Source organism: Lonchura striata, chromosome 2, assembly GCF_050655825.1.
Source record: "Lonchura striata isolate lonStrDom1 chromosome 2, ASM5065582v1, whole genome shotgun sequence".
Classification (NCBI taxonomy): Eukaryota; Metazoa; Chordata; class Aves; order Passeriformes; family Estrildidae; genus Lonchura; species Lonchura striata.
Genome location: NC_140704.1, coordinates 91,869,112 through 91,894,413, shown reverse-complemented (window position 1 = coordinate 91,894,413; position 25,302 = coordinate 91,869,112). Strand labels below are relative to the sequence as shown.

At 40.8% G+C, this 25,302-nt stretch overlaps 1 protein-coding gene across 6 annotated transcripts in view; it reads left to right on the top strand.

Annotated features, from left to right (window-relative positions):
* Positions 1–25,302, top strand: part of EPB41L4B (erythrocyte membrane protein band 4.1 like 4B) — a 167,866-nt gene that overhangs the window by 82,035 nt on the left and 60,529 nt on the right. For all 6 annotated transcript variants that reach the window (XM_085571769.1, XM_077784967.2, XM_085571768.1 and 3 more), the window contains 2 exons: positions 13,108–13,289; positions 18,492–18,607. In XM_085571769.1, coding sequence (XP_085427895.1) covers positions 13,108–13,289; positions 18,492–18,607 — 298 coding nt within the window. The remainder of the gene's footprint in view (positions 1–13,107; positions 13,290–18,491; positions 18,608–25,302) is intronic.

Sequence of the window (25,302 nt, the reverse complement as noted above, 5' to 3'; positions counted from 1 at the left end):
CTCCAGACTAGTCTTCCTCTATTTCGGCAGCATTTTATTTAAGAAAGGAAAAAAGAGAAACTTTGTTGGATCCACTGAAACAAAAGTCTAGTTTAGCTGCTGTTCTGAAAGCATTCTGGAGGATGGTTCTTTGAATAGTCACATTGAAGTGTGGGGCAATGGCACTTTATTATTTACACACCTACATTCATAATACAGTATCATTCTTGTCATGCAATCTTGTCAGCTTCCATGTGCTTTGTTGCCAGTGTTCCACCTCATCCTGTGTCGCTATGTGTGGTTTGGTTTGTTGCTGAAGGTGCACGGAACAAGGGATCCATTCCCTGACAGACTGCAAGAAAAGACAGCTGGGGCCCAGCTGGTCCTGTAAGTGTTAAAAAGCCTCAGGCACATTGGTGAGGAACAACCTGTGGGCCTCGTGTACTCTGCACTTTGTGTGTGTTGCCTCAAGGGAAGCACTTGTCATTCTGCTCCTCTGGAGAAGGAGCCCACACATTCTGCACTCGCTTTTCACTTGTTCATCCCTCATCCTCCCTGCTGCCTGCAGAAATCCGAACCAGCCAAGTCACAGAGCAATCAGCTAGGTAAGAAGAAATCAGTGTCTCTATCCCTTTAGACATAGTTGGCTTCCTGTAGCAAATGGGCTGGGATGCAGTTGGAAAGAGGGAGCGTATCTGCCTGATTCCTCTCTGACCCCAGTACTGCTCTTACCTGTGCAGCTTACACCACCCAAACAAAGGTGGATATGGGTGGACAAGGTAGTATAAAATAGTTGCTTTAAATATTAATAAGCACATTGTTAACTTTTTCCTAAAATTAGCACAGTCGTAACTCACAACAGATTGTTTTTAACAAGTCATAGAGGTCTTGTGATGCTAAGATTACAATTTTTTGTTTGAAGCAACATGAAACACTGCAGCTGAAACCAGATTACATGTAGAGAAGGGAGAAAGAAGAAAAATGGAAAATGTTTGTTTAAGTCTGTTGTTAAATGCAGCAGCAATTTTTATTTGAAATATTGGGAAAGTTCTGTCAAAAAAATCAATACTGCATCTTAATTTTGTGCTGCTTCAGGAATCTTCTGGTAGTTTATAGGCACAAACTCAATATAGAAGCTTGATGGTCCTGGTATGTGAGTGTTTATACACTGAATGACTGAATTACTTTACCTAGGAGTTCCTCATGAGGAAATGCTTCACAGTTTTTGCCAAAAAGCATGCTACACAGTTATTCTAAGTCAATGCATTTTAAGTGTGTTCGAAATATACACAGGGAAGTTTGGGTGGCTTTTTTTTTTTAAAGTTTTGAAGATTGCTAAAAGGAGGTAACACCACTTAAATCCAAATGAAACGTGTTCTCAGGTGTACCTATTGAACTGCATGTGCAAACTTTCTCCACCCTATTTTGAAGTGTGTTTGCTATCTGAAACCTTCTTTTTACAAGTCCAGCATACACTTAGAAACTTCTGTAATTTGATTACAGGTGATAAACACTATCCTTGGATCAACTTGGGTTGCGGGGATGGAGGGAAGGTCTGAGTATAGCAATAGGTCTTGCAGAAATTACACTGATCTGAAATCCAACATGGAATTGCTTCTTCCATGTGCTGGAGAATCAATTGATACAACCTGGCTGAGGGTATCTTCTGATCATCTCTCTGCACACCTTCCTCCTGTGCTTAATAAAGCTGGAAACCAGGTCTTCCCTAGCAGAGCTTAGGCCTGGCTCTATGCTCTGTATATTTGGATTTGCAGAGGGATTATCTTGGCCTTGTAATAACCATAATCCTCTGTCTTCTCCCCCAGGAACTGCTGGGGGAATTGAAAAGCTGGTGACTCTGAGCCACCACATCTGTAACACAAGCTGAAATATAACGCTTTTCACCCTCAGCCAGGCCCTGGCATGCAAACTAATGACTAATATTGAATACTGAAATATGATACCTGAAATGCAATACTGAAACTGTTGTCACTTTGAATATATTGTTTTAGTGTGGGCTTTTTCATCAAACTTTCATTTTCAGCTATTTTTTTCTAGTTGATATGAGTCACAGGCATAGGGAACAAAGAGATCAGGTTTTATAATGCATTTCTAAAGCTGGCAGTCAGGGGCTTGTATACTTAAAGGAAAGAATTAAGTCTTTCTGGGCCCTTTTGTCATTGAACCCATGTACAAACTGACCAAGAGGAGGATTGATTTCTCACATTGTGAATGGCAACAAGACATACATTATGGCCCGGTGATGTAAAATGTGATTTTCTATTCTTCTGAATGAGCACTGCAGAAGATGTCTTTTCAGCTTGCAAGAGAAAGAGTGGCAGAGCTTGCAAGTAATTTTGAAAATGCAGCTTCAGGTGCAGGCAAGGAATGAGCTGGGGAACATCAAAGGCAGCAGGAGAAAAATTAAACCAATTCTGTCACCTGCTTCTCAGGCCTCAAAGTTGGCGAGATGGGGCTCTCTGAGAGGAGACAGTTCAGCACTGCAATCATCTCTTTAGAGAGGAGAAATCTTTTCAGTTTGTGTATCAAGCAGGCAGGCTTCTACCTACCTCAAAGGAGAGAAGTTTTGATGCACATCCATCTAATCTGACACTGCAGTTCTCTGTTGGCAATTGGAGGTTTTCCTATTACTCTGCAACAGGGAACCAAGGAAAACAGACTTGTAGAGCCAATGCTATCATTGCAGCATTGCTAATGGCAACTAGAGACTGCTAGTCCAGAGCTGCTACAGACCAGCATTAATGGACATAAATTAGAAAATGTAATTTTTTAAATTGACCTCAGACTGTGTATTGTGCTTTGAAGGGGATCCACTAGGACCCTGGCTTTTGTTAAGACATAAGTTTCATGTGAACCTTGAGAGGCAGCTTGAACTAACAGTCTACACCCTAACCAAACTTTTGCTCTTTTGTTACATTGTGAGGATGTAGATTTTGAACTGTTTCATAATAAATACCTTTTTCCTATGTTACAGTCAAACTGCACATGGTTTGAAAATCACAGTGCTCTTATGCTGCTCCCAAATTTTAGTGTTGAAGAGCCTGCAGGAAAATCAGTCCTCCTTCTCAGCAGGCACATAGAAGAATGCATATTTTGGGAAAAAAAACAATCCTAGTCAAATCAGATCAGAAAAAAGCATGTAAAGAGGTGGGCCATACTTTTCTGTCTACCTCCTGCAGTACATAGCAAAGCAGAGTGTGATAGTCATGAAAGCATTGTTCGACTTTCCTTGTTTTCTACCTCCTGTTGTACCTTGAAGTGGCTGGCTGAAGAGTTTCCCTTCCTCAGGACATGTGCTGTTGCCTTTGTTGCCACTGCATCACCAAAAGAAATCACAATAAACAAACAAACAAAAAAAAAAAAAAAAAAAAAAAAAAACCAAAAAAACCCCAAAAGAAACCCAGATAATTCAGTTGGAGTTCTTCCATTGGTATGAATCATTTCCTGTAATAAAGCTCCAGAGTAAATGCTGTTCTCAAGCACTTACTAATGACTGTTTCATGACTGTGCTGTAAAGCAAAACAACTTACTTTCACAGAGCTGACTTCGTAAGTGTTAATCTGAATTTAATTGTAAAGTTCACGTGTCAGGCCTCCCTGTGTGCTGTCCCCTGCAGATATGAGTATCTTGCTATGGAAAGTACAAGCATGTCTGTAATAACTTGCATACTGAATTTAATTTATGCATGTAATATACTTTCAGTTTTGGACGGTAAGAAGAGATTTAAAAACCACCAGAAACCTTTCTCTTCCATCCAGTTTTTCTGAAGATGATTTTTTTCCCCTTCAGTTAGAATCTTGTCAGACTTGGCACACAGATTGGTGGAGATAAGAATTTCCACCAGCCGGACACAATGTTACTTCTTTGTTTTGTTGTTTTTGCATAATAGCTTCCTAATGGCTGTGGGATACTCCTTTGGGTTTGGTGGCTTATCTTCTATGATCTGTTGCCTGTATCTCTTCAGAAGCAATCCAGTTTGTCACTAGCAGAAGCAGTTCTGATGACTGCCTTAATCATCACGCCCTCTCAGAACTGAGGGATCTGCCAATTTAAAATTAAGATAAACGTTGAGCTGTGGCTATGGGAACCAGTGGAAATGCCCCTAGGGTTCTGTTTTCAGATTGCCACCACAATTATATTTCCACCATGAACGTACTATCTTTGTAATATGCTTGATTATTTTTCTTTTCCATTTTCATCTTGCTCTTTCTTTTCCTCTTCCCTTTCCTCTTAATTTTCCTTTCATAGCACTAGTAGTAAGACCTTTATCTTTAAAACTATCAAACAGCAAAATCTGCAGCTCATTACATGAAAGATGTTTTTTTGGATTACACAAGAACAAATGTTTCGTACAAGAATAGTTTGGAAAACCTCTAGTTCCTGGTTTACCAATGTCTTATGCTGATGAATTATAAAAATTGCTATTTCTTTTTTTTAACTGAGGCAATGAAAAACATCATCTACTTTCCAAGTCACAACAAAAATGAAAGAATTAGCCACACCTAATTAGAAGTAGGAAGTACTGATCTAATGCAATTAAACTCCGGATAAGAAGCTAATTATTTTTAAGTTACTTTTTCCTCCCTAAACCTATAACAATCTGTGCTGGAGTTATAATCACAGTAGCTTACCTGCCATTACCAATTTCTGCAATTTTGTCTTCCTTAGAGAAGTAGAAATACAAATCATTAATGAGTCTCCAGTGCTCTCTAAATTGTGTAATCGCACTGTAATGAACTCAGTAGCAAAACAGATGTCAGAGTGGCTGCTTCGTTTCATCTCCAGGGGCAAGGCCCTGAATATTGAGGCCTTGCTGGCAAGCAGCAGAGCCAACATCACGGTGCCTCCAAGCAGAGTCTTTCTCATGAATAGGAATATAGCAGTCAAACAGGAAGGAAGAGCTCAGGAAAAAAATGGGTCAGGCAAACAAAAAACTCATGTAAAGGGTTTAGGCGAAGCAGAATTTTACAGTGTTATGTGCAAAAGAAAGGAACTAGAAAATGAAAAGCAATGGATTCTCCTAGAAACTTAGAATGGAGAAGAGGAATGAAAGCAGCAAGGGAGCTTTGTGATTTCAGCATCTGTGTCTTGAGTACCTGGGGCTTTCTCAATCAGTAGCAATGCGGATTTGAAGCAAACTTCAAGGAACTTGAATGTAAAATTGGATGCTGCTTCTGTATCAAAATTTCGAGCCCAGGAGGCCTTTGTTTGTTATTACTCATTTTTAGTTTCAATTGCTGCATTTAATGTTTGTGTCTCATTCTCTATATCTGAATTAAAAAAAAAAAAAAACAACTGTGAAAATGGCTTTAAAGATGAAATGAACAGTTTCCTGCTGTAAGTCAAAGTCAGATGAGTTGCCCAAGTATTGAAGTGAGAACCTGCCAGAGATAGGGCAGAGGTTGCAAGTATGTAATTAAGAGAGGTCTTGCTGTGCTGAGTGATTGATTTTGTACTTTTACCTGTTAATACTGTGTTTTAAAAAGGGCAAAATATACAACCTTAAAAGAAGTCATTTGTGTGGCAGTGGAGTTGGTTTTGGGCTGGACTTTAAAGTTATGGCAAATTACTGAAAATCCACAAGACAGCATATTTTTTGTAAAGCATTAGCAGAATTCAGAATCAGAATGATTTAGAAGCATGAAAATTACACAGTTTGGTTAATTTCTTTTAAAACAAGTTTTTTTCCGAAGGAATTTCAGCTTAGTGAGGATGGAGACAGAAAGGAGATTTTGTAAGATGGGAGCATATTGTTAAGGGAAGATAAATCCAGTGGATTGGCTTCAAGGCTAAGGGGATTACACCTTTATAATCTGCCAGATGCAAGGCTGCTGTAGTTCCTGGCTTCACAGCCCAGGATGAGATGCTGAGCATTCATTCCAGAGATGCAAATGTTCACTGAGCACCCACTCAGCCGCCTTGCCAGAGAGCAGAGGAGAAGGGCAATACCTTGAGCAGTACCTGCATACACAAACAGTGGCTGACAAATCTGGAGCTGCACAGAAAGCTCCATCCTTCTTGCAAACACCTCCACAGAAAATAGGACTACAGCTGAGAAGATGCCCTGGACTGTGGTGATCACAGCTTGACCTGCCAAGCTGACCAGCAGCTTGCTTACATGGGGCTGGTCACTTTTCTCACCTTTCTCATGTGCATCCTGAATTAAATTCATCCTGCACATGAATTCACCTCTTTCCTTTCTCTTGTCTCCTCACAGGTACCCCTGCTTTTTCCTTGCATTGCTTCAGGTTTTGCTAAGTCCATACTCAAAGGTCCCAAGGCTACCAGCATAGTTTGGACCTTACACAGAGTTACTGATATAGTTTCTTAGCCAGTGTTGGCCTTGCAGGGTTGTTCTCACCCAAGAGACCCTGATACTCCTCCTTCAGAGCTCTGTGATGTTTGGCCATTGCTCATGTATCCCTACCATAAGTACTTGTGAATTCCAGCAATCCTTCTGGGCATGCTCTATAGTATTTTTTAGCTGCTTTTGCCTTTATCTTTTATGTCCAGCAATTTCTATCACATCCTGTGATTTCTTGTGTTCTCCTCTCTTAGCTAAGCCTCAGGCCTGTGCCTGCTTCTCTGCATCCTTTGGCAGCAACCAGTGAGCACAGTGGAGATGAGACAGGGATGTGCTTAGCTGACAGGGCCTGAGTTATTTAATGAGTTAAGTGATGGGAAAAGCTGCACCATGGCTAGCAATCTGAGATTGGCTGCAGGCTACCTCAGAGACCACGGATCCTTGCTTGGCTTTGCTCCTGATTTAACCTGAGCTAACTTGCTTGGATTACCCACCTCAAGTTCTATTTCCTAAGGACAAGGACATTTCCCTTTGCCTCTCTGAAAGGGGAAGGCAGCAGACTTGTGGGAGAATCTTGTTTGTCTTAGAAATTTTTATGTCTACTTTTCAGAGTTTTCTCATCTACAAGGACATCTGGGACAATGATTTTTTTTTTTTGACAGGTGATTAAATATCATTAGCTATTGTTAGTGTTAATTAAAAGCATTTGTAAATTAAGAAAAGCATGCTTAGTTCCCCAGTGGGCATATTTTGCATGACAGTTTTGCAAGAAAGTATTTTTTTAATGATCTTTATGCAGATAAGGTGAAATCTATGAGGACAACATATTTATTGAGTCAAGATTTGTTCCTTGGTATTTTATACCATGTGCATGCTTTGCTGCAGGCTTTATTCTGGTGAAGAATTCCAGATTAGTTTTGCTTCAAAAGTTAGTTCAGCATCTTGTGTCCTACAGCAGGCTTCCATCACCATTTATTAATATATTTTTTTCCCTATTATAATTTTCACTTTAATTTCAAGGTGTTTGGGAGAAGATTGCTGGCTGCCTACTCTGCTTTCTGAGGTGTCCCTAGGATTGGATGGGAACTGCAGATCATCCCTGGCAGCAGGGAAAGAAATTTGCAACACAATTTTCCATGCCTTCCCCTGAAGGAAGCAAATGGGCTAGCTGTGATGTTCTGGTGTCAGAGCAAAACATGGATGTGTAACCACAATGTTAGCTTTAGTTACACTTCACACAGCCAGGAAGCCAATTCTGGCCAGCAAAGACATCTTGGTTACATGGTGCTGGAAGAAAACATGACATTGGTTTGGTTTTAGTGATCCCAGTTTTCCTTTACTTATGAATACTCATTGCTTCTATATGTCCCAGTCCTTGGCTGCAAAATGAAAGCTCACCCTCTCTCCTGTCATTGCAGTCATCCTGCTGTGGTCTGTGTTCTCTTCTTATGTAATGCTGGGTGAAGGCTTTTGCTTGAGTCCAATAGCCCTGGCCATTAAGTGATACTCATAAATACTGCCTTCTTCCTATCCCCTCAATTTTCTCTTCTTTCCTCTCCACGGGGATATTTTCAGAGAACAAAATTCCTCCTCTCTCTGTGCCGCTTGCTGTGCTTTAGGGAAACAAGTGCTATGTGAGATTCTAAATATGATTAAAGTTTAGGTAAAAGTTCATTGTGGTTTATTTGTTTGGGGTTTTTTTAACTGCTTTTGAAACATGGAGAGGGAATTAACCCAGAGTCTACCCTTCTTCCTCCTAAAAAAGGGAGATACTAAGCCCAAAAGAGTGTTTGGCTTAGCATAGCTGTTAAGTCTCCTCCCCCTGGCTGCCACACTCAAGTTTCACACGCGGTGGCTGCTTTCATTACATACACATTAATTCACATATATGTTAACAGGCACTGCAACACTTCCCCTGGCTGCCACTTGGGAGCACATCTAAAGCCCATTTTGATGTTGGAGAAGGTATTGTAATGATACAGCGATGGGTGATACATCTCCCAGAACTGTCAGTGCAACACTGACAGTGTGAATTTTTGCTGCCAAAACCTGTGCAACTCACCACCAGCCTTGCTCCGAGCTACAGATGGGGGAGGACTGAAAGCGGTTCTGAAGATGTTTGTGGAAAGTTTGAGGATTTTTAAATACTGGAATATTGCAGTGGTTTGGTGCAGGAGGAATGTTCCAAGCAAATAGAGGTGGGTACAGTAATTGTTGAAGGTTATTTATCACAACCAGACCTAGGAGCCTGGGATTTTTTTAAACCACTGTTCAGCTATGGTAGGGAAGGTCTAAACTCTTAGAGTCATCTAGGAGGCACAATAGTTTGAGCCTGCTTTTTGCAATTGTCCCTCCAGGCTCCCCATGGAGAGGAGAGAAGAAAGCCCCATCATTTGCTCCCCAAGTGTAACTTCAGACAGGTGGAAGATGGCTAGAGGAGGAGTGGAGAAAGAGGGGCATGGGCAGGGGGCAGGAGTAAGCCTGCTCTGGGACACAAGTGGAAGATGTTTCTGTGGGGCTACACAGCAATGTTCTACAGGAGACTGAAGCTGGTAGCTGGGAGGCATGGAAAAGCAATTATGTTTTAAAAAAAAAACCCTTGTCACTCACAGATTACACCAAAATGGGAGTCCTTGCATACAGGGCCTGTCATGGATGGAGGAAAGTATTGATCTTAGCACATCAGAAAAATTAGGGCACAGCTCAAGAGGAATGTTTGTGCTGTTAGGTAGGAGTGATGTGTCACAGCTGAGGTTGTGGGGCTGGAAACCTGGCCAGTTTAAGAAAGGATCTGATGTTCTTGAGCATCACATATTAAACATGAGTCAACAATCCCAGACTATCGTAAAAAATGGCTTCTTCTAGTGTATAAACAGGAGTAGATCCTCTGGGACTTAGAAACAACCCTTTCTCTTTAAAACATGTTTTCAAGGCCTCAGCTGGAATGGGGTGTCCAGTTCTTAGCATCACATGTTGGAAGAAGAGCAGGGGGAAGCTGGGTAGGCAGGGATGGCAAGATGTCTCAGAGCTGTATGGAATGTGCAACCTGTGAGGGGCAGCTGAGGAGTTCAGAGCTCTTCAGATCCTGATGGGAGGTGTAAAGGGCCATTTTCAAAAACACAGGCTTCTGTAGCAAGAAATAATTGAATTCTTAACACAGAATTCTTACTGTGTCTGTGATGGATGGGAGATAAAACAGTGGCTTAAATTGCACTAAAGGAGACAGAATAAACAAAGAAATAAGTGTACACATGGTGAGACACTGAAACTGATAGCGCAAGAGGGTCATGGAGTCTTTGCTAGTGAAGGTGTTGGAGGTTCAGTTTAGGTAACACAGGCCCACATCCTTTGGTTTTGAAAGCCTTCAAAAACTTTTCTGTTCCCTGTTTTCCTATATCCTCTTAAGACTGTTGTGTGTGTGGATTCTATACTAGAGACATAGTTTGGTAAAGCAGTAGGTGACTGGAGCACATGAAATCTAAAATGTCAGCTGAAAACAACTTTTTGAGTAAAGTGTGAGGAGTTAAAACTGAGACAGAGGGCTAATAATGTAAAATGAAAACTGTAAAAAGAAATTAGTAGATATGTGATATTTGCCTTGTTCCTCAATGGGATGCTTTCTTGGTCAGAAGGAAGTAATTAATGTGAATTTGAGGCTAAAGGCATCACTAACCTTCTTGTAAACATTGAGTGGCCTTTTTGAAGGTTCAGCCTGCAGAAACTGAATCCTCAGGAGTGCCTTTTCTTGAGTGAGGGACAAAGAAGAAAGAAATGTTTGCTTCCTTTGCACAGTTGCCTATAGGGCCCTGCCTCATTTTTCTTGAAGGACAGGAGCTGTCTGTATAGGAAACAGCTGGACCTTGTTGAGAAAGCACACAAGTAAATAACAGCAGAGAAAGAGGAAACCTGCAGGTCAGCCAATTGATGTTTAAAAAGTAAACCAAAGGTGTGATATTGGCATACTAGGATGGCCAGAAAGCAGGTGCAAGAGAAAGGATGAAAACTACTACCTGTCCATATAATGCACATAAGTCTGAGAGCATTACTTGATGTCTGGGGAGCAAGTATAAATTCCTAGAGGTCAGGATATGAACACTTTATAATATGGTCAAAAAGTTGGTTCACTGAAAGTAGTGATTTATTTACATCAATAGACTGAGAAGGATACATGAGCATGTTTTCTATTCAGGTAAGCCAGATAGAAGTAAGCAATAGAAAGCAAAATTAGCAAGAAAAGGATGCATTCAGTGGAAAAGTGTCAAGTGTATATTTAAGACAGTGGAAGAACAGAAAAGTGAAAAACATGTGATATGAGATAATAATAATGATGTCACCTTGTAGAAAACACCTTAAGATACCTAATATATCCCTAAAATATATATGAGAGTATATAGAAAAGGTACTTGGACTACTTATGATATTTTTGTTTGGGTACTGTCAGCATTTCTAGTTGGTAGGCTCTGGGGCTGCTGCAAAGCCTGTTGTTTCTGATTGTTCAGTAACTCCTTGGTAGTGAGGGTGTCTGTGCAAATGCCCAACCTCATATGCATCGAGCATGCAAGAGTTGGCTGACCCTGAGATAAGTTTGTCTCGACATCCGTCAGTTGCCGTCAGCCCTGGAGGAGTGCAGATGACCACAGACTTTTCCATAGCTGGCATTTGGAACATGGGATCTCACATCGGAGAGTGCTGCCTGGGTAGTGACACCCTGTCTGGAGCTTTGTGATCTGCTGTCCTCAAGGATTTCAGTGCACAGCTGAACATCAGCTTTGCTGGGCTAGTTCTTTACTTCTTTGATGTAAAGCTCTCCCTGCATTTTACATTTTACATGTTACTCTTCTCTGGAAAGTCAAGAAATACATCTAGAGAATTTGGTGCACATTTGCCCTCATGCCAGAGGTCAATTCAGTTGGCTTGTTCAGTTGCTCAGCTCCTTCTCATTTCAGCATGGAAGATACCTTGGGATCATAGCAGTGTGAGGAGTCAGTGTAAGGATTTGGTGTGATTCATTTTGAAAAGACCAATTGAAGATCTGCTAAACCAGCCTGCCAGTGGGTGAAATGAAACTCCCAACACATAGGGTTTTGTGTCTTGAAAAAAACTGAATCAGATAGAAAAAAAAAAAATGTGCTGAGGCTCCAGCCCCAAACTCATTTCCCAGCAGGGTTTTAACCATGTGAACAAAACCACCTCTCCTCTCAGTCAAAAAATGTCATGCCAGTCCAAGGCCCTTGAAGGGAAAATGCAGGAGAGCTGCTACAATTAGTGTGCAATCTCATTAGCCTGTACCATTTCCCCCCTGTAGGCACTTGCTTCATTTGATTATAGCAGTAAAGATATAGTGCAGTTTGAAAAGACAGACCAGTCCTGGATTATTTGAGCTCACAAAACCTGTCCCCTGTGGATCAGACACCTATTTCTATTGTTTCCTTAAGGCAAAAAGCCATCAGAAGTGCCTTTATTGGCAGCAGTTGCTTCATGCCGGGAACCTGCCAAGATTAATATACACAACATTCCCCTCCCCACCTTCTGCTTTCAAAAAGTAACCAGCATAAAACTATTTTTCAATTAGTACCCAGTCAGAAACCTCATGTTGTCTGAAGTTGTTACTAAGAAGACAGTGGTTATTAAACTGCGTGTTTCAGTAGAACTTTGGAAATTATACAGATGTGTTTATTTTCAGATGACTGGTTAATTTTGGTTTGAATCACTAAGTAATCTGCAGAAAACATATGTAGCAAGTATCTTAGGTATAATTTATTCATTGTTCATTTAATTATTCGGTTTGCCTTCATTTCATGCTGTCAGGTTTTTGGCTGCTGTTATTAATAAGAGCAAACTGAAAACCCATGCAGCTGAAGATATAATTTCTTTAGCATATCTCAAATAGGCAGGGGATTAATCTTTTGTTGAAATGGATTGATTTACTGCAACTACTGTCTAATGCACTACTATAGAATAAGTTAAACCTTAGAAAAATTTTAAGCACTCCTCTGAGGAAAGCACATTCAAGTAGTTTGCAATATCTATGTAGAATTATCTCAATCTTCTTTGGTTGCTGGAATGAAGAGAAAATATCACTTCTATAAATTCATCGTCATTTCAAACAATAAACTGAAACAGTATCAGTTAAAGCTAATGAAGAAAAGCAGCACTGTAATTTGTCACCTCTCAGTTAGAGATGGTGAGTTAAAATGTCAGCGTATCCCCATTTGCCAGCTATTGCAGACTGACAATAGTTACACTCCTAACTAAACACATGCAAAAAGCCCTCACCAAGACCCATACTAGTTTTGCCAGCATTGGTACAATTCATTTTTGACAAAGTGCTATTTTGTATGTTTTTATCTATAAAATGTTTTATTTTCTAATATTTTCCCTAAGTCAGAATTTTTTTATATAGCTATTTTTGCATCATAAATTTAGAGACCTAAACATTCTCAGGAATGTAGTCTTACTCTGAGACTGTTCCTTGGTCTGGTCTTTGGACAATTTCACTTTAAAAAAGTTATTGTTTTCTGGTTGACAACTTTCCTATCCCAGGAAAGACTCTAGCAGAGATTATGTACTGTGTAAAATCAAAAATAGTTCTGGTCTTTAAAGTCATACAAACAAGCAGAGGCATCATTTTTTCTCATCACATAAATCTTGTGGAGATAGAAAACTGTAAAGATTTGGGATAAAAAAAAATTATTTACAAAAATGCTGCACATTTTTTCCCAAGAAAGTTTTCACTCTGTCTCTCCAAATGTACAGTTGGTGCTACTGTTTACTGCTCTAATTTGAACTGATTTATTTTGTAGCTATCCATTGAACAACAGCGATCTGCATCCGTTCAACATTGAGGAGAATGGTGGAACTCCATATACCACAAAAATGGCTGCAAGGCACCACCACCACCATCGCCATCACCACCACCACGCCAATTATGGTGCCCTTGCTCCAGAAAGCAAGGATATTGTTTCTGCAGTTCCAAATCCAACCAGTAAGTCCACTGCAGTGATTGTTATTTCAGTGATTGGGCTGCTTTCAGGTTTGTCTTGGGCAAGGAGGTAAAGGAAAGGAAAGGAAAACAGTGTGCCTTTTGGTTTTTCTCCTGGAAGAATGTGCTTCCTGTTATTATTTGCTAGCTTTGTAGCATGTGCAAATGAGACAAGATTTGCAATTTCCTTGGTTTGCTACAGGGTTTTGGTGTTAGGTGGGTGTTCTATAGCTGAACAAATTCCTCATTAGTCACAGATACTGACTCTAACCACTTGGCACAGTCTCCTTTTTCATTGTTACTATTTGTTTGTGTAGTTTCACAAACCTACCCTCATCTGCTATTGTCTTTTGCTGATCTGTCCAGCTGGCCCTGAGTCCTCCTTGTTTGGATCCTATTTTCGTGTCTGGGCACAGGCAGCAGAAATTTTGGAGCCCTGGACATACAGCATCTTGCTCTTAGTTTGGGTAATCGGAATAATTGCAAGCTTTAGCTACCAAAACTGGAATACTCCTGCTTCCTTAGTGGAGAAATTCTTGGCTTGTAGAAAGTAGCGAGGAGAGAAGCCTATCCATTTCTGATGCAGTCTTGGGAAGTTTGGGTGGAAGTCTCTGCTGCTGAACGTGTACAGGCATTTTTAAGGGTACGGAGCTCGGCCAAATATTTTACACAGGAAATGGAAGAGAAACAGCCCTGTCATTGAGCAGTCCTACTTCCTGCTCTCCAGATTTACAATCTCTGCACTGTGAAGTGTGTAAGAATATCAGATGATGAGCAAAACAAGATATGATCTATTATATTCCTTGTCTCTAGGAAATGAGTTCTTCCCTTGCCCAGTTTTTGCCTTCATAACTGTAAATGATGCTGAGATAACTATCCATTATGGAATCTTTCACCCTGGTCAGTTAATCTGATAATTTTCAAATTCCTGAAACCAGGGTCTTGGACTGTACTGGGTGACCCTGACTGTAAACTGTCCCACCTCAGCAGTATCGCACAGGCATCTACCTGGACAAGCACTTTAATCAGACCTTGTTTCAGAAGATCAGAAACATTTTCTTTCATTTTCTTTCCCCAGGAGAGTGTGATAGTTTTGAGGTATTTGCATCCTGGCCCGGCTGTGCAGTCCCTGGCCCCCGGCAGGGCAGTGCAGGCTGTGCTGGTGCGGGGCTGGGGCGGCTGCCCTGGCCCTGCCGCGGCCGGGCGGTCGCAGGTGCTGGGGGATGCTGGCAAGGCTCTGCTGGAAAACCTCTCCCGGCTATCAGCCTGGCACCGTGGGAGGCGGTGACCTTTCTGGGGGGTGTGCCAGCCCATATTTTCCTTTCCCAAATTAGAGCTGAAGCATGCCAGGAAATTCATTCCAAGCCAGCTATGCTGCTGCTGAGTGTCCCGGCCCATGAAGCGCTGCTGCCCGGGACTGCCACCCAGCCCACAGCTCCGTGCCCCGCTCCAGTCCCCGCTGCAGCTGCTGGTCTCCAGCTGCCCACCGCCCTGCCCTGGGCCCACCTGCGGGACAGGAGGCAATTGAAAAAAACAGCAAAAACCACACAGCACAGGGTGTTTACTCCAGCACTCTCAGGTCACACAGCTTTCCTGCTTCTCCTTATTGCAGAAATAACCTTAGGAAAAGCCTAGAAGAGCACAAGGGCAAACGTCAGGGTCAGTTTTTGTGCCCAGCGAGAGGAAACTGGGGCCCAGGAGGCTCCATGTCCTCCTCCCTCAGACATGGGGAGAGTGAGCTGCCTTCCCCAGACTGGCCCTGGTGGTGGGGAGCAGCCTCCCTGGCCTGTCTGCCATGCTCTGAAAGGGACTTCAGAAGCCATGGCATGTATGGGTGGCACCTGTTGCTGGAGACAATTTCACCTTTCTCTTCACTTTTTCTGCTCGCTACTAACTGATGCAGGAGAATCGGTGCTGGTTCCTGCCCAAAGCCATTAGCACCGAATGCCAATTCCCAGTTTCTCTAAGGGAGTGGAAAGGGATGGAGCACCTCCAAGGGGAGGCTGTGGTGCAGCCGTGCTGACTGCTCCCAGCTGAGCTGTTTAGGCAGCTGTGCATGCCGTGTCTCTTAATGCCGCCGTGCTGCCCCACTGCAACCCATTGCCGATCCTCTGCAGCACCTGTGCATCCGGCTGGAGGGGCAAAGCTGATTTCCCTTGAGAAGCCAGTTCATGGTTATATCTGGCATGTTTATGCTGTGAAAGCAGTGGCAGTCTGGGTAGGAGCACTTCCCTTAAAACAGAATCAGACTTACTCATTTGCAGCTTGGGGTGCTGGGTTTAAGTGCCTTTTCAAGGTTGGTGCTCAGAGGACTAGGGTTGGTTTGTTTTTAATGGTTTCATTAAAAATACTACTCAGGCTATTTCAGCTGAGAAAACTCTTGTTGACAGTGTGTGGCAAAGGTTCACAGTGCATGTACTGAAATGGTTAGGAGCATACTGGCCTTTGGCTGTTTATGGAGGACATGGCACAGTGTGTGGGGCAAGAAAAGTCAGGCAGAGAGGAAACACTATCAGCAGTCTGCCTGAGGAGCGTGAGGACATGGGGGACTGATGTCTGGCTCCAGGCTGTGTGGAAAGGCCAGTACCGGGAAAGTGTTTCTAGGAAGTAAGTGGTCACTAAACTGGGGATGCTCTCAGGAAAGAGGGTGCTTGTGACCAAAATATCTCAAGTGGAAATGCCTGAAGAGCAAAAAGATCTCATGGGGCAAATATGCTATCCTAGCAGAAACTTCCCCATAAGGCTGACAGAGGAGACACCAGCACTTAATCTACCTTGTGCTGTCCCATGGGATCACAGGTGTTTTGTGACTTGTTCCAGTTCCTATGGACTGGACTCATCACTGAGCTCTGAGATAGTTTTGAATTCATCTGAAGTGGAACAGGGAATGACCCACTGATATGTACCCACCATCAGGCTGAGCGGGAGAAAGGATCTGCCTTTCTTCCACTTACATCTATTCTGAGAAATACTAAAATTCCAGTGCAATTAGCGGGACATGGGCAGGAGAGAAGGAGACAGCAATGTGCCCAGCCAGGGTTCCTTTAAATACTAGTGCATGTTTCCCAGCAAACACAGAGCACAGGACTTTGTTACAGAAACAAACAGAAAACAAACCAGGGCCAGACCTGCCTGATTTTTCACATTCCAAGTAATTTGTCTGCTTCAGTTACTGGAGGAAGTGAAATCCAGTGAAACAAATCTGACGTGTGTGTTTATGAAGGTGTTCAGCTCAGCAGAAGATGTTGTTTTCCTGCATTCAGCCTGATTCTTGTACTCACAAAGCTACTCTTCACCTCAAAGCTATCGTACACAGATCACATCTTGTGGTGCAGCACATCTTCCCCCAGCATATCCCAGAACCCCAGTCCCACTCTATGCAACAGCAGTTGGCCTTACAGGGAAGAGAGGCTGAGCTGCTCGCTGAGCCTAATTGGCGTGGCAAGGTTGTGCATGGATTACCAGGTGCACGTGAGCAGATTCACCGGCAGCAGCTGGGGCTGTCCCTGGGAGCAGATGCCAACACGTATGCAGTGCAGCTCACAGAATTTTTATGGCAGAAAATGAGCAATGGGAAGAGGGGACCCAGGTTGCCTCTTGAACTCTGGGCTGAGCTTACAGGTTATCACTTCAAAAAAAGGCATCCTTTATTCCTGAGCAGCTCGCTACAAAAGACCTTGCATAACCCTGAGCAGAGAATGGTCTAACACAGACTGAGTTTCAAGCTGGAAACAGAGCTTTGAAAAACCACGGTGCTGCCAGATCCTTTCTTGGAATGAAAGCCTGGGTTTGCCAAGACTTAATTCTGACTCAGGAAATTTATGCCTTTTGTAGGAATTATTATTATTATTGTCTTTTCTTTTGTTTGTTTTTGATGTTGGGTAAAAAGGCTAAACTGGCCTGCTTGTCTTCCAGAGTTCTCCATTTAAACAACCAAAAAAAAACCACCCCAGCTTAAAAATCCCTTTTAAATAATAGCAAACTTGAATAATTTAAATAGGGCACTTCCCCCTCCCCCTTTATTTTCTTTCTTAGGAGGAAATTACATTCATGGTGTTTATTAAAAAAAAAAAAAACTGCCCATCATCATGTCTGATTTTATGGCTGCGGTAATTTATTCCCAGGATATCAGGCAGTTTCACAGTCTCATGCACAGAAGCAGCTGTGATGTGAGAAATTCTGAACTCTGGCAACACTAACTTGTGATGAAAGACCACCAAGAGGAGGTCAATGCTGATATTGTAACCCCTTCTAGGGCATTATTACCTCAGGGTCTGATAATGTTTCACTAACGGCGAAAACAGCTTTCTGCTTATATCTCTATAAGCTGGTTTTAGCAATTTGTCTCTAGTCAGCAAAGCCCTTAATGTATATTTAAACAGCTGTAGAATTAGATCTTGAGTGAGTAATATTTAATATTCTTAGGACAGCTTAACAACCTGATCCAAACCAAACTGCAGTCAGTGCAAGTTTTTATTGATTTCAGTAGGCTTTGAATCAGACTCCACAGAAATGGATTGTTCCCAGCTGTTATTATCTAGAATCCATGGCAAGAAGAAATACAGGAGGACACAGAGATTCATTAAATCATCATATGATGAAGTTTATTTTTCTCTGAGAACTTGCAAATACATATATATAAGCCACAGCATCCCCAAGATGATGACAGAGACCTTTTAGGGCTGTTTTAAAAAGTATTTTTTCCTTGTCTTTCTCTGTCAGTGGCTTGCTCAAAATCTCTGTTGACAAAGCACAGCAAATTCCTGACAACAGTCTTAAAGAGGCTGGTATATAAATAAAGATGTCTGAGAGAAGCCAAAAGCTATACTCTGATCTCTTTACACATCACATGTTTCGAGAGTGGCACCTTGGCTGCATAAATAATCCCTCTGGTGTCAACTAAGTTTTAGAATATAGAGGGGGTAGAGGCGGTGGGGAGGTAAGGAGAGAAATATCTAGCCCAAAGCTGGCAAAAGCTCTGCTGAAATGAAAGGATGGGTGAGAAGGAGGAGGGGGAGGAATTGTTTGCTAAATAGAAAAAGGCAAAATGACCCAACAGGAATAAACATTTTAGAGGGTCTTACAGAGAAGATGCTTTGCCAAATGCCGTCTCTTCAAATGCAGTTGAGTATCTTGCTCTGAAGTTCTCTGTAGCTTCCCTTCAGACTGTGTCTTTTTCTTTCTTTCTTTTGGGCATCATTTTAGAACTGAGCTCAGGACTTCCCCTTCTTTATGATGAAACTTCTCATCTGAAGAAAATAGAAACGGAGAGTATGAAGGTAGTTGGACCATGGCCAGCCCTGCACGTCAGCATGAACAAGGTATAGCATATACATATATACTTTTACATAGATATGCCAGAGCACCTTTGTCATTTCATATTTAAAAGATGCTGTTTTTTCACCTCAAATTCAAATCAACATTCATCTTCAACTGGCTTGCTTTTTAATCACCTCTCACCATCTTCTTATGGGACTGGGATTTGGTTTTTAGATTTAGCATTTCAATCAGCTTTGCCTTTTAAAATTTCAGAAGCTGCTTCAACAATGTTATGCTATAGTTTTAGTTTAGTTGTGAAGAGTTAGTCATCTAGGCAGCCTAGAGCTGTAAAAAAATAACAACACTTTAAGTGATAAAAAAAATCTTGTTTTTCTACATGAGGAGTCCGTGTTATGCCATAAACTCCCCCTGGCATCTGAAGTTAGTGGGTGTTTTATGAGACAGTTTTTGCAGAGGTGGCCAAACAGCCATGTCCTGCTGCTTCTGCCAGAGATCAGCAAATCATTGTCTCCTTGTATCCATGTGAGGCTAAATCCACTGTTCCTGAACTGGGAACCCTTGTTCTGAATCTGGACCAAGATCTTTGGTTTACAACCGCACAGGTCCTGAGCTGGACCCTGTGAATTCAATGAGAGCATTGCCACTGTCTTCAAAAGAGGTAGGTCCTGGCCCCCAGTGACTCTGTATAGACTTTTTAAAAGAAAAATGGTGTTTTGAGAGTTCTTTGTCAGCTCAAGAAAGAACTCAATTATTTTACCTTGGTTTTACAAACAGCCTTTTGTTGATATTATTTCAAGAAGCATTAGAGAAATTAAAATCCAAGGGAACACGACCAAATGTACCAAAAATACAAGCACAAAGGGACTATATATCTATAAAGCAGAATCTTTCTCTTCTCTGTATGAGAGATTCCAGGAGATGGAAGTCAAGGCTAAAAATCAGTGAGCCAGGTGTTTCTAATGCAAAAATTAAATATTGGAATTTTTTTCAACATTACAGTTAATTGAATTTATTCTATAATGCAAGGGATTTACTAGCATTAAGATTTCCTTGAACCATGTTCATTGTTTGTCATAGGATTTTGGTGTAGTTCAGATATGGACTGCAGTCCTTATGCCTTATTAATGTAGTCATGAAGTAATGGCCTGTGTCATGATTTTGGGGGATTTCTCAATGAACAGAGGATGGCAGAATATTTTAGACTTTCTCCCAAATCTATTTGGTTTTCACCTGTGATGAGTTCTAATTTTGTCTAGCTCAAGTGGGAATTAAAAAGATAAATCATAAAAGTCAACAAACTGAGGTGAAATGGGAAAGTAGTCACCTTTCATTCCTGTGTGCATTTCTCAAGTTCATCTTCTAGAAATATTCTCAACTGGTAATAAGTAAGGCTTTTTATAGGCAAAGCTTGCTAAGCACTGACATCATTTGCCAAAGGAAAATTCTCCATCTCAGACTCATCCAATGAATACCCAGGTGTTGTAAGAGGACTTGTGTAGTTCAGATGTGATTACTGATACTCTATCTGAACACCAGTGGAGAACATTTGCTCAGGTGCAATGTCCAAAACATGCTTTAAAGGACTGTCCTACACTATTGAGCTCACTGAGAGCTGAGTTTGGCATATTTAAAAGGCAAAAGTGAAGATGTGAAAGGTCTCCCTCCACACTGACCACAGCGCACAATTGGGCAAACCAATCTGACCTATGCTGCACAAAAGGTTTAAAGATGCGACCTTAATGGTACCCCTGTGATTTCAAAATTAGTAGATTTATGGTCTGTCTTCTTTCTTAAACTGAATGCTTGAAACACTTTGGTCCTGTATCCCACCATACTGTGCAAGTAATCCAAATATTGTACCTGCAACTTCTGCCTGATCTCTGATCCTCTTGCTCGTTCATATTAACTGCAAGTCTGTGAAGGGAGGACTCAGCTCTTTTATAATTAAAGGTTTTCTTTGGCTTGTCCTGACAGCTCTAGAATCTTGTCCACAGTCAGACGGATTATTCATTTAAGGACTAATTAGCAGAACCCAGTATCATAACAAGTCAGAGCTTCACAATAAATGCAGCTGCAAAGTAAATGCAGCCTGTGTCTGCTGTGATGAGTCTGCCATCAGTCAAAGTTTAGCTGATGAAAAAGTCTTGTAATGAGCACCAAGAGATGCTAAATGCTTCTGTTTCTGGCAGAAGCTCAGCAAAAGGCAAGGCTAGAGACATGGGCTGTCTAATGAAAACTCTTCCCTGGCAGTCATAGAGGATTTGGGTTTAAGAGCTGGGCAGCATTCCCATGAACAGCAGCTACTATGTGAATGGAAAAGAGGCCAGCTCTTAAAAAATTATTAAAATTACTATTTTTAGCAATCTGAAAATTGTACATACTCTTGAAACTGGCCCAGAGTCACCACTGGAAAGCATTTCAGTGATCCAGACCTTACATTACAGGCCATGGGTTGTGACCAACAAATCATTCTGAAATTCTTTTGGCCTTTCACTTGTGGTTTCTTCTTCAAGCACCATTGTCTGACCTAGATTCTGTGTACAGAGCTCACAAAGCTAAAACAAACAAACCACAAGTCTCTGATCTCTGAGCAGAGCCTGGAGTTGCCTCAGCAGATGACTTCTCCAGTGAAAGAGAGAGACTTGCTGCAAATATTGAGCTAACCTTGGGCTGAAATGCCATAGAGTACTGCCCAGCAGAAAGGTAACAAGGCAGGTTAGGCTGGATTGAACAACCCCAAACTGTGACAAGAATTTTTAACTGAGAGTGGGGCCTTTAAAGTTCTTTTGATTATGGTAGTTAACTAACTACTCAGTCCAGCAGCAAACAGATTTCAATGAGTGTTCAACGTTGTCTAGTTTCTGGCAAAAAAATGAAGACTTAACTCCTCTCCTGCACCACTCCATTGATTTCTGGTCTACTAAGGGCTTTTTATGGCCTGCTATTGCATCCTCCAAAATATTATGCTTAAATAAAACTAGTGAAGCTGTTACAAAGCTGTTTCATTTACTCTGTTTTTGATTAAAAAAAAAAATGAACCATTTCCACATCTGTTGTGGAATCCCAATTTTCACTCCCTCCTTTACAGTTGCTAATTGTTATTTTTTCAAGCAAAGTGCTTTCAGGCTGGAATTTGCCAGGCTTCATAATAGACCCATAGGAGAATTAGCAAGAAATTGGGTAAATTAGATTCTGCAGTTAATTAATTTGATTGTCTGCTACAGCAAACTTTGTCTCATGGGAATGATGAATGGATGTGTCCAACCTCTTTTCCAGAGCTGTTTGGTATGGTGTATGTGTCTGTCCACCTACTAAATGATGAAAGTCTGTTTCAACTTGTGTTTCATACCCTTTTGTGCTAGCAGAGTCCTTAATCTCCAAGACAGACAATCCTAAGTGTTGTAGTTGTGAATGTATTTCTGATTTTCTTCTTGGAAGCCTTTCATTAGAAAAATATGTTCTCCCATCCCCCGTTGCTTTGTGTGTGTGTGTGTGTGGTGTGTGTGTGTGTATGATATAAAGCCAAGAATGTATTGTTAGCATTTCTGAAATCTTGGGAGTCTAGTAATTATTAGCCCAGCTGTAATTATTGCATAAAAATAAAGAATAATAATGCATTTCAAATTGTTTCTACCTCTTTTCCTGATGTTATGGTCACCCTTTCCCTACAACTGTGGGTCCTAAGGTTGGTGATTTCATTTTGGTGGGGTGAAAGAATTATGATAGTCATAGAATCATGGAACTTCTTAGGTTGGAAAAGACCTTTCAGACCATCATGTCCAACTGTTAAGCCAGCAATGCCAAGTCCAACACTAAACCATGTCCCTCAGTGCTACATCTACACATCTAAATACCTCCAGGGATAGTGACTCAGCCACTTCTCTGGGCAGCCTGTTCCAATGTTCTCTCCGGCATGTCCATGTCTTCTTCTTTTTCCTCACTCTACAATATACTTTGAGCCCTTTTGCATGTTTTCAAACAAGCCTTTACATCTTGCTCTTTCTTCATTGGTCTACATATCTTCTCATTCCACCCAAATTTACTGTATGTGGTGGCTTTTACATATATATGCTATAAATTATGTCTTCACTCTCTTTATTGTCCCTAAACCCAAATTTGTCCAGGTTCAGGTCTGCACTTTAACTGGCCATTGATGATTTGTTTATAGCCATGGGTCTCCAGTGCCAGACTGTGGCCTTTGTGCTATCACTCCATATCAGTGCTCTTCTAGACCATGTTCTGTGTCTTCCCTTCTCAAAACTCCTGTTTTCATATAAGCCCTACATTGCTTTAAACTACATGTTTGTGTTAGAGTCATAAATGTCTTATTCTACAAAAAAATACTGGTGTTACTGCTTTCTGTATAAAATTATTGCTGCTACAGCTAATCTTAGTGGAGCAAACCTGCAGGCAGATTGAGAAAAGTCCAGATAGAGGCAGCTAGATGAGCCTTAACGTTTTTGTAAACTCTGCTCAGAACTTAAAGCCTTTTGCTACCAGGGCAAAACTGTATTATAGGACTGCCCTATTACATAGGTCATCTGCTTCCAAATGACACCACCTCCAAAAATCTGTGGAACTACCTGCTCCCTGCATAACAGCAATGCCCAGAGCCACCAGGGTTCAAAAAATAATTTATAGTTTAAGAAAACCCACAAAATTAACCTATCTTTTAGATGTACCTGAGACTCTTCTGTGTGATACACAGATTAGAGGGTATATCCCAGGGAACACAGCCTACCATGGTCCTCTAAGACTGTCATAAATCTCATAGTGACAGAGGTAGGATTTAATAATATTGAGCAATAGCATTTTATAAAATAAATTTGATACCAAAAATTAAAGAGGTTTACTACAGGGATATAAGCATAACAAGATTTATTGGGAGTTATATTTTTCATTAGACCAACTAATAGCTAACCTGAGGAAAGTATTCTATGTCTGACAGCTTAATGTAGGGTTTGTTTGTTTGTTTTTTCAATTGTACTTTTTTTTCTAATAAAGAAGATGTAGTTTCTGCTTGTAAACTTTACCTCAAATAAGAATAACACATAATTGTACAGGTCTTATTGCGGTACCTGTTCATAATTGGTGTTAGCTGCCACATGGTTAAAAGCAATAAATTTCCTGGTGAAAAAGGGACAAAAGAGTCTGTAGATTTCTATGCACATTTTCAGATGTAGTTGAGTCCCAGGAAACCTCACTTACCTAATGTGCTTTCAGAACCTATATATTTGTGTTGTCTTTGTTAAAATTTTGCCTCCTACTAGTAGTGATGACTAGCAACAAAAATAGACCTGCATTCCTAAAGAAAATATTCATTATATTCTTCAGTTCTCTCCATTAAAACACATGTTTTAAACATGATGTTTGTCTAAGAAGAGGCTATCAATAAATTCACAGAGGCACAAGATCATGAATCTTGCTCTTGGTACAAAGTTTGATGTAGAAAAAAGTATGAACCTTTTAAAGCAGAACTTGGAAATGTTATCTACAGGAGTGGTATTGCTGTGTTTCATGCAGCTATTTTTATATTCTGTATGTGTACTTAATATTCACTTAGCTTTGCAAACCAAAGTCAGTGTCATCGTTATCTAACACTGCAAATCTGCCTTCAGGTCTAGTATTAGCAAATGTAATTGAATTTAAAGTAAATTTTTGGGAGGAGAAACAGCAAATTTAAGACTTCAGTTACAAAAACAAAAAATGCCTCTAATTTTATATGTGTATATATCTGAGCTTGTTTGACTTTTTCCATTTAAATGCAATTCTCCATTGTTCTCCTTCCATGGAAAAATAAAATTCTGCATTGATGGTGAAAAAATGTAAACACATTGCTGTTATTGAGATCAGCAAAATTGGACATGGAAAACTGGAGTTTTATCAGGAAGCCTAATGGGTTTTTTCTTAATTTCTAAACCTTTTAGAATGAGTTTAGTTTGAAATGCTAAGCAAGAGTATCATCTCTTTCAAATGCAAGTTTGACTCTAGGACTTTCACTTGAAAGGGGTATCTAAGATTCTTTTGAATTGTGACTAAAAAGTTATAAAATAGGAAGTTTCATTAACATCCTGCCATGCTTAGCATTTTAATATTTTCCAAATAGAATACTTTGAGTGTATAAATTAAATCAAAATGTTAACAACTGCCAGCCTGTCTCAACAAATTAATACCTAGCTGTTCTCTTTCTGCTGAGAGCAGTGAAGATTCTGGAAATATAAAATTTCTTTATTATATAGAAAAATAAATAAGGATACAGCTTTCATTCTTGTAGCAATAGTATGTGGACATTCCTAATGCAGACAGGTTTTTGATCTTTGATTTTCTTACAAATTAGTGAAATGAACCACAGAAGATTCTGCATGTGCTTTTGTAGCCATGAAATATTTTTTTTTCTTTTGCATTCTTTATGTCAGTTATACTTTAACAATAAATAAAGTTAAATTGGGAGATGAATGAGCTTGTACGTAAAGATTAGTGGCATTAGGGAAAAATAGGAACTTATATAGATGCTTAAAAGTGATAATAGTCTGCAATAAAGAGGTTCTGCTTTGTTCTGTGATTAAAGTTTACTTTTCATCTGGATCGTCAGTGCCACTGACTCTGTGTAATAGTCTCAGCTATTCAGCTGTGGGAGAGCAGAATTCAGCAATGATTCAGGATGTGCTACTCTGTGGCTGAAAAGACTGCCAAGGCAGGCAGGCCAAGAAATCTTTGACGTGTTCAGAAGCTAAAG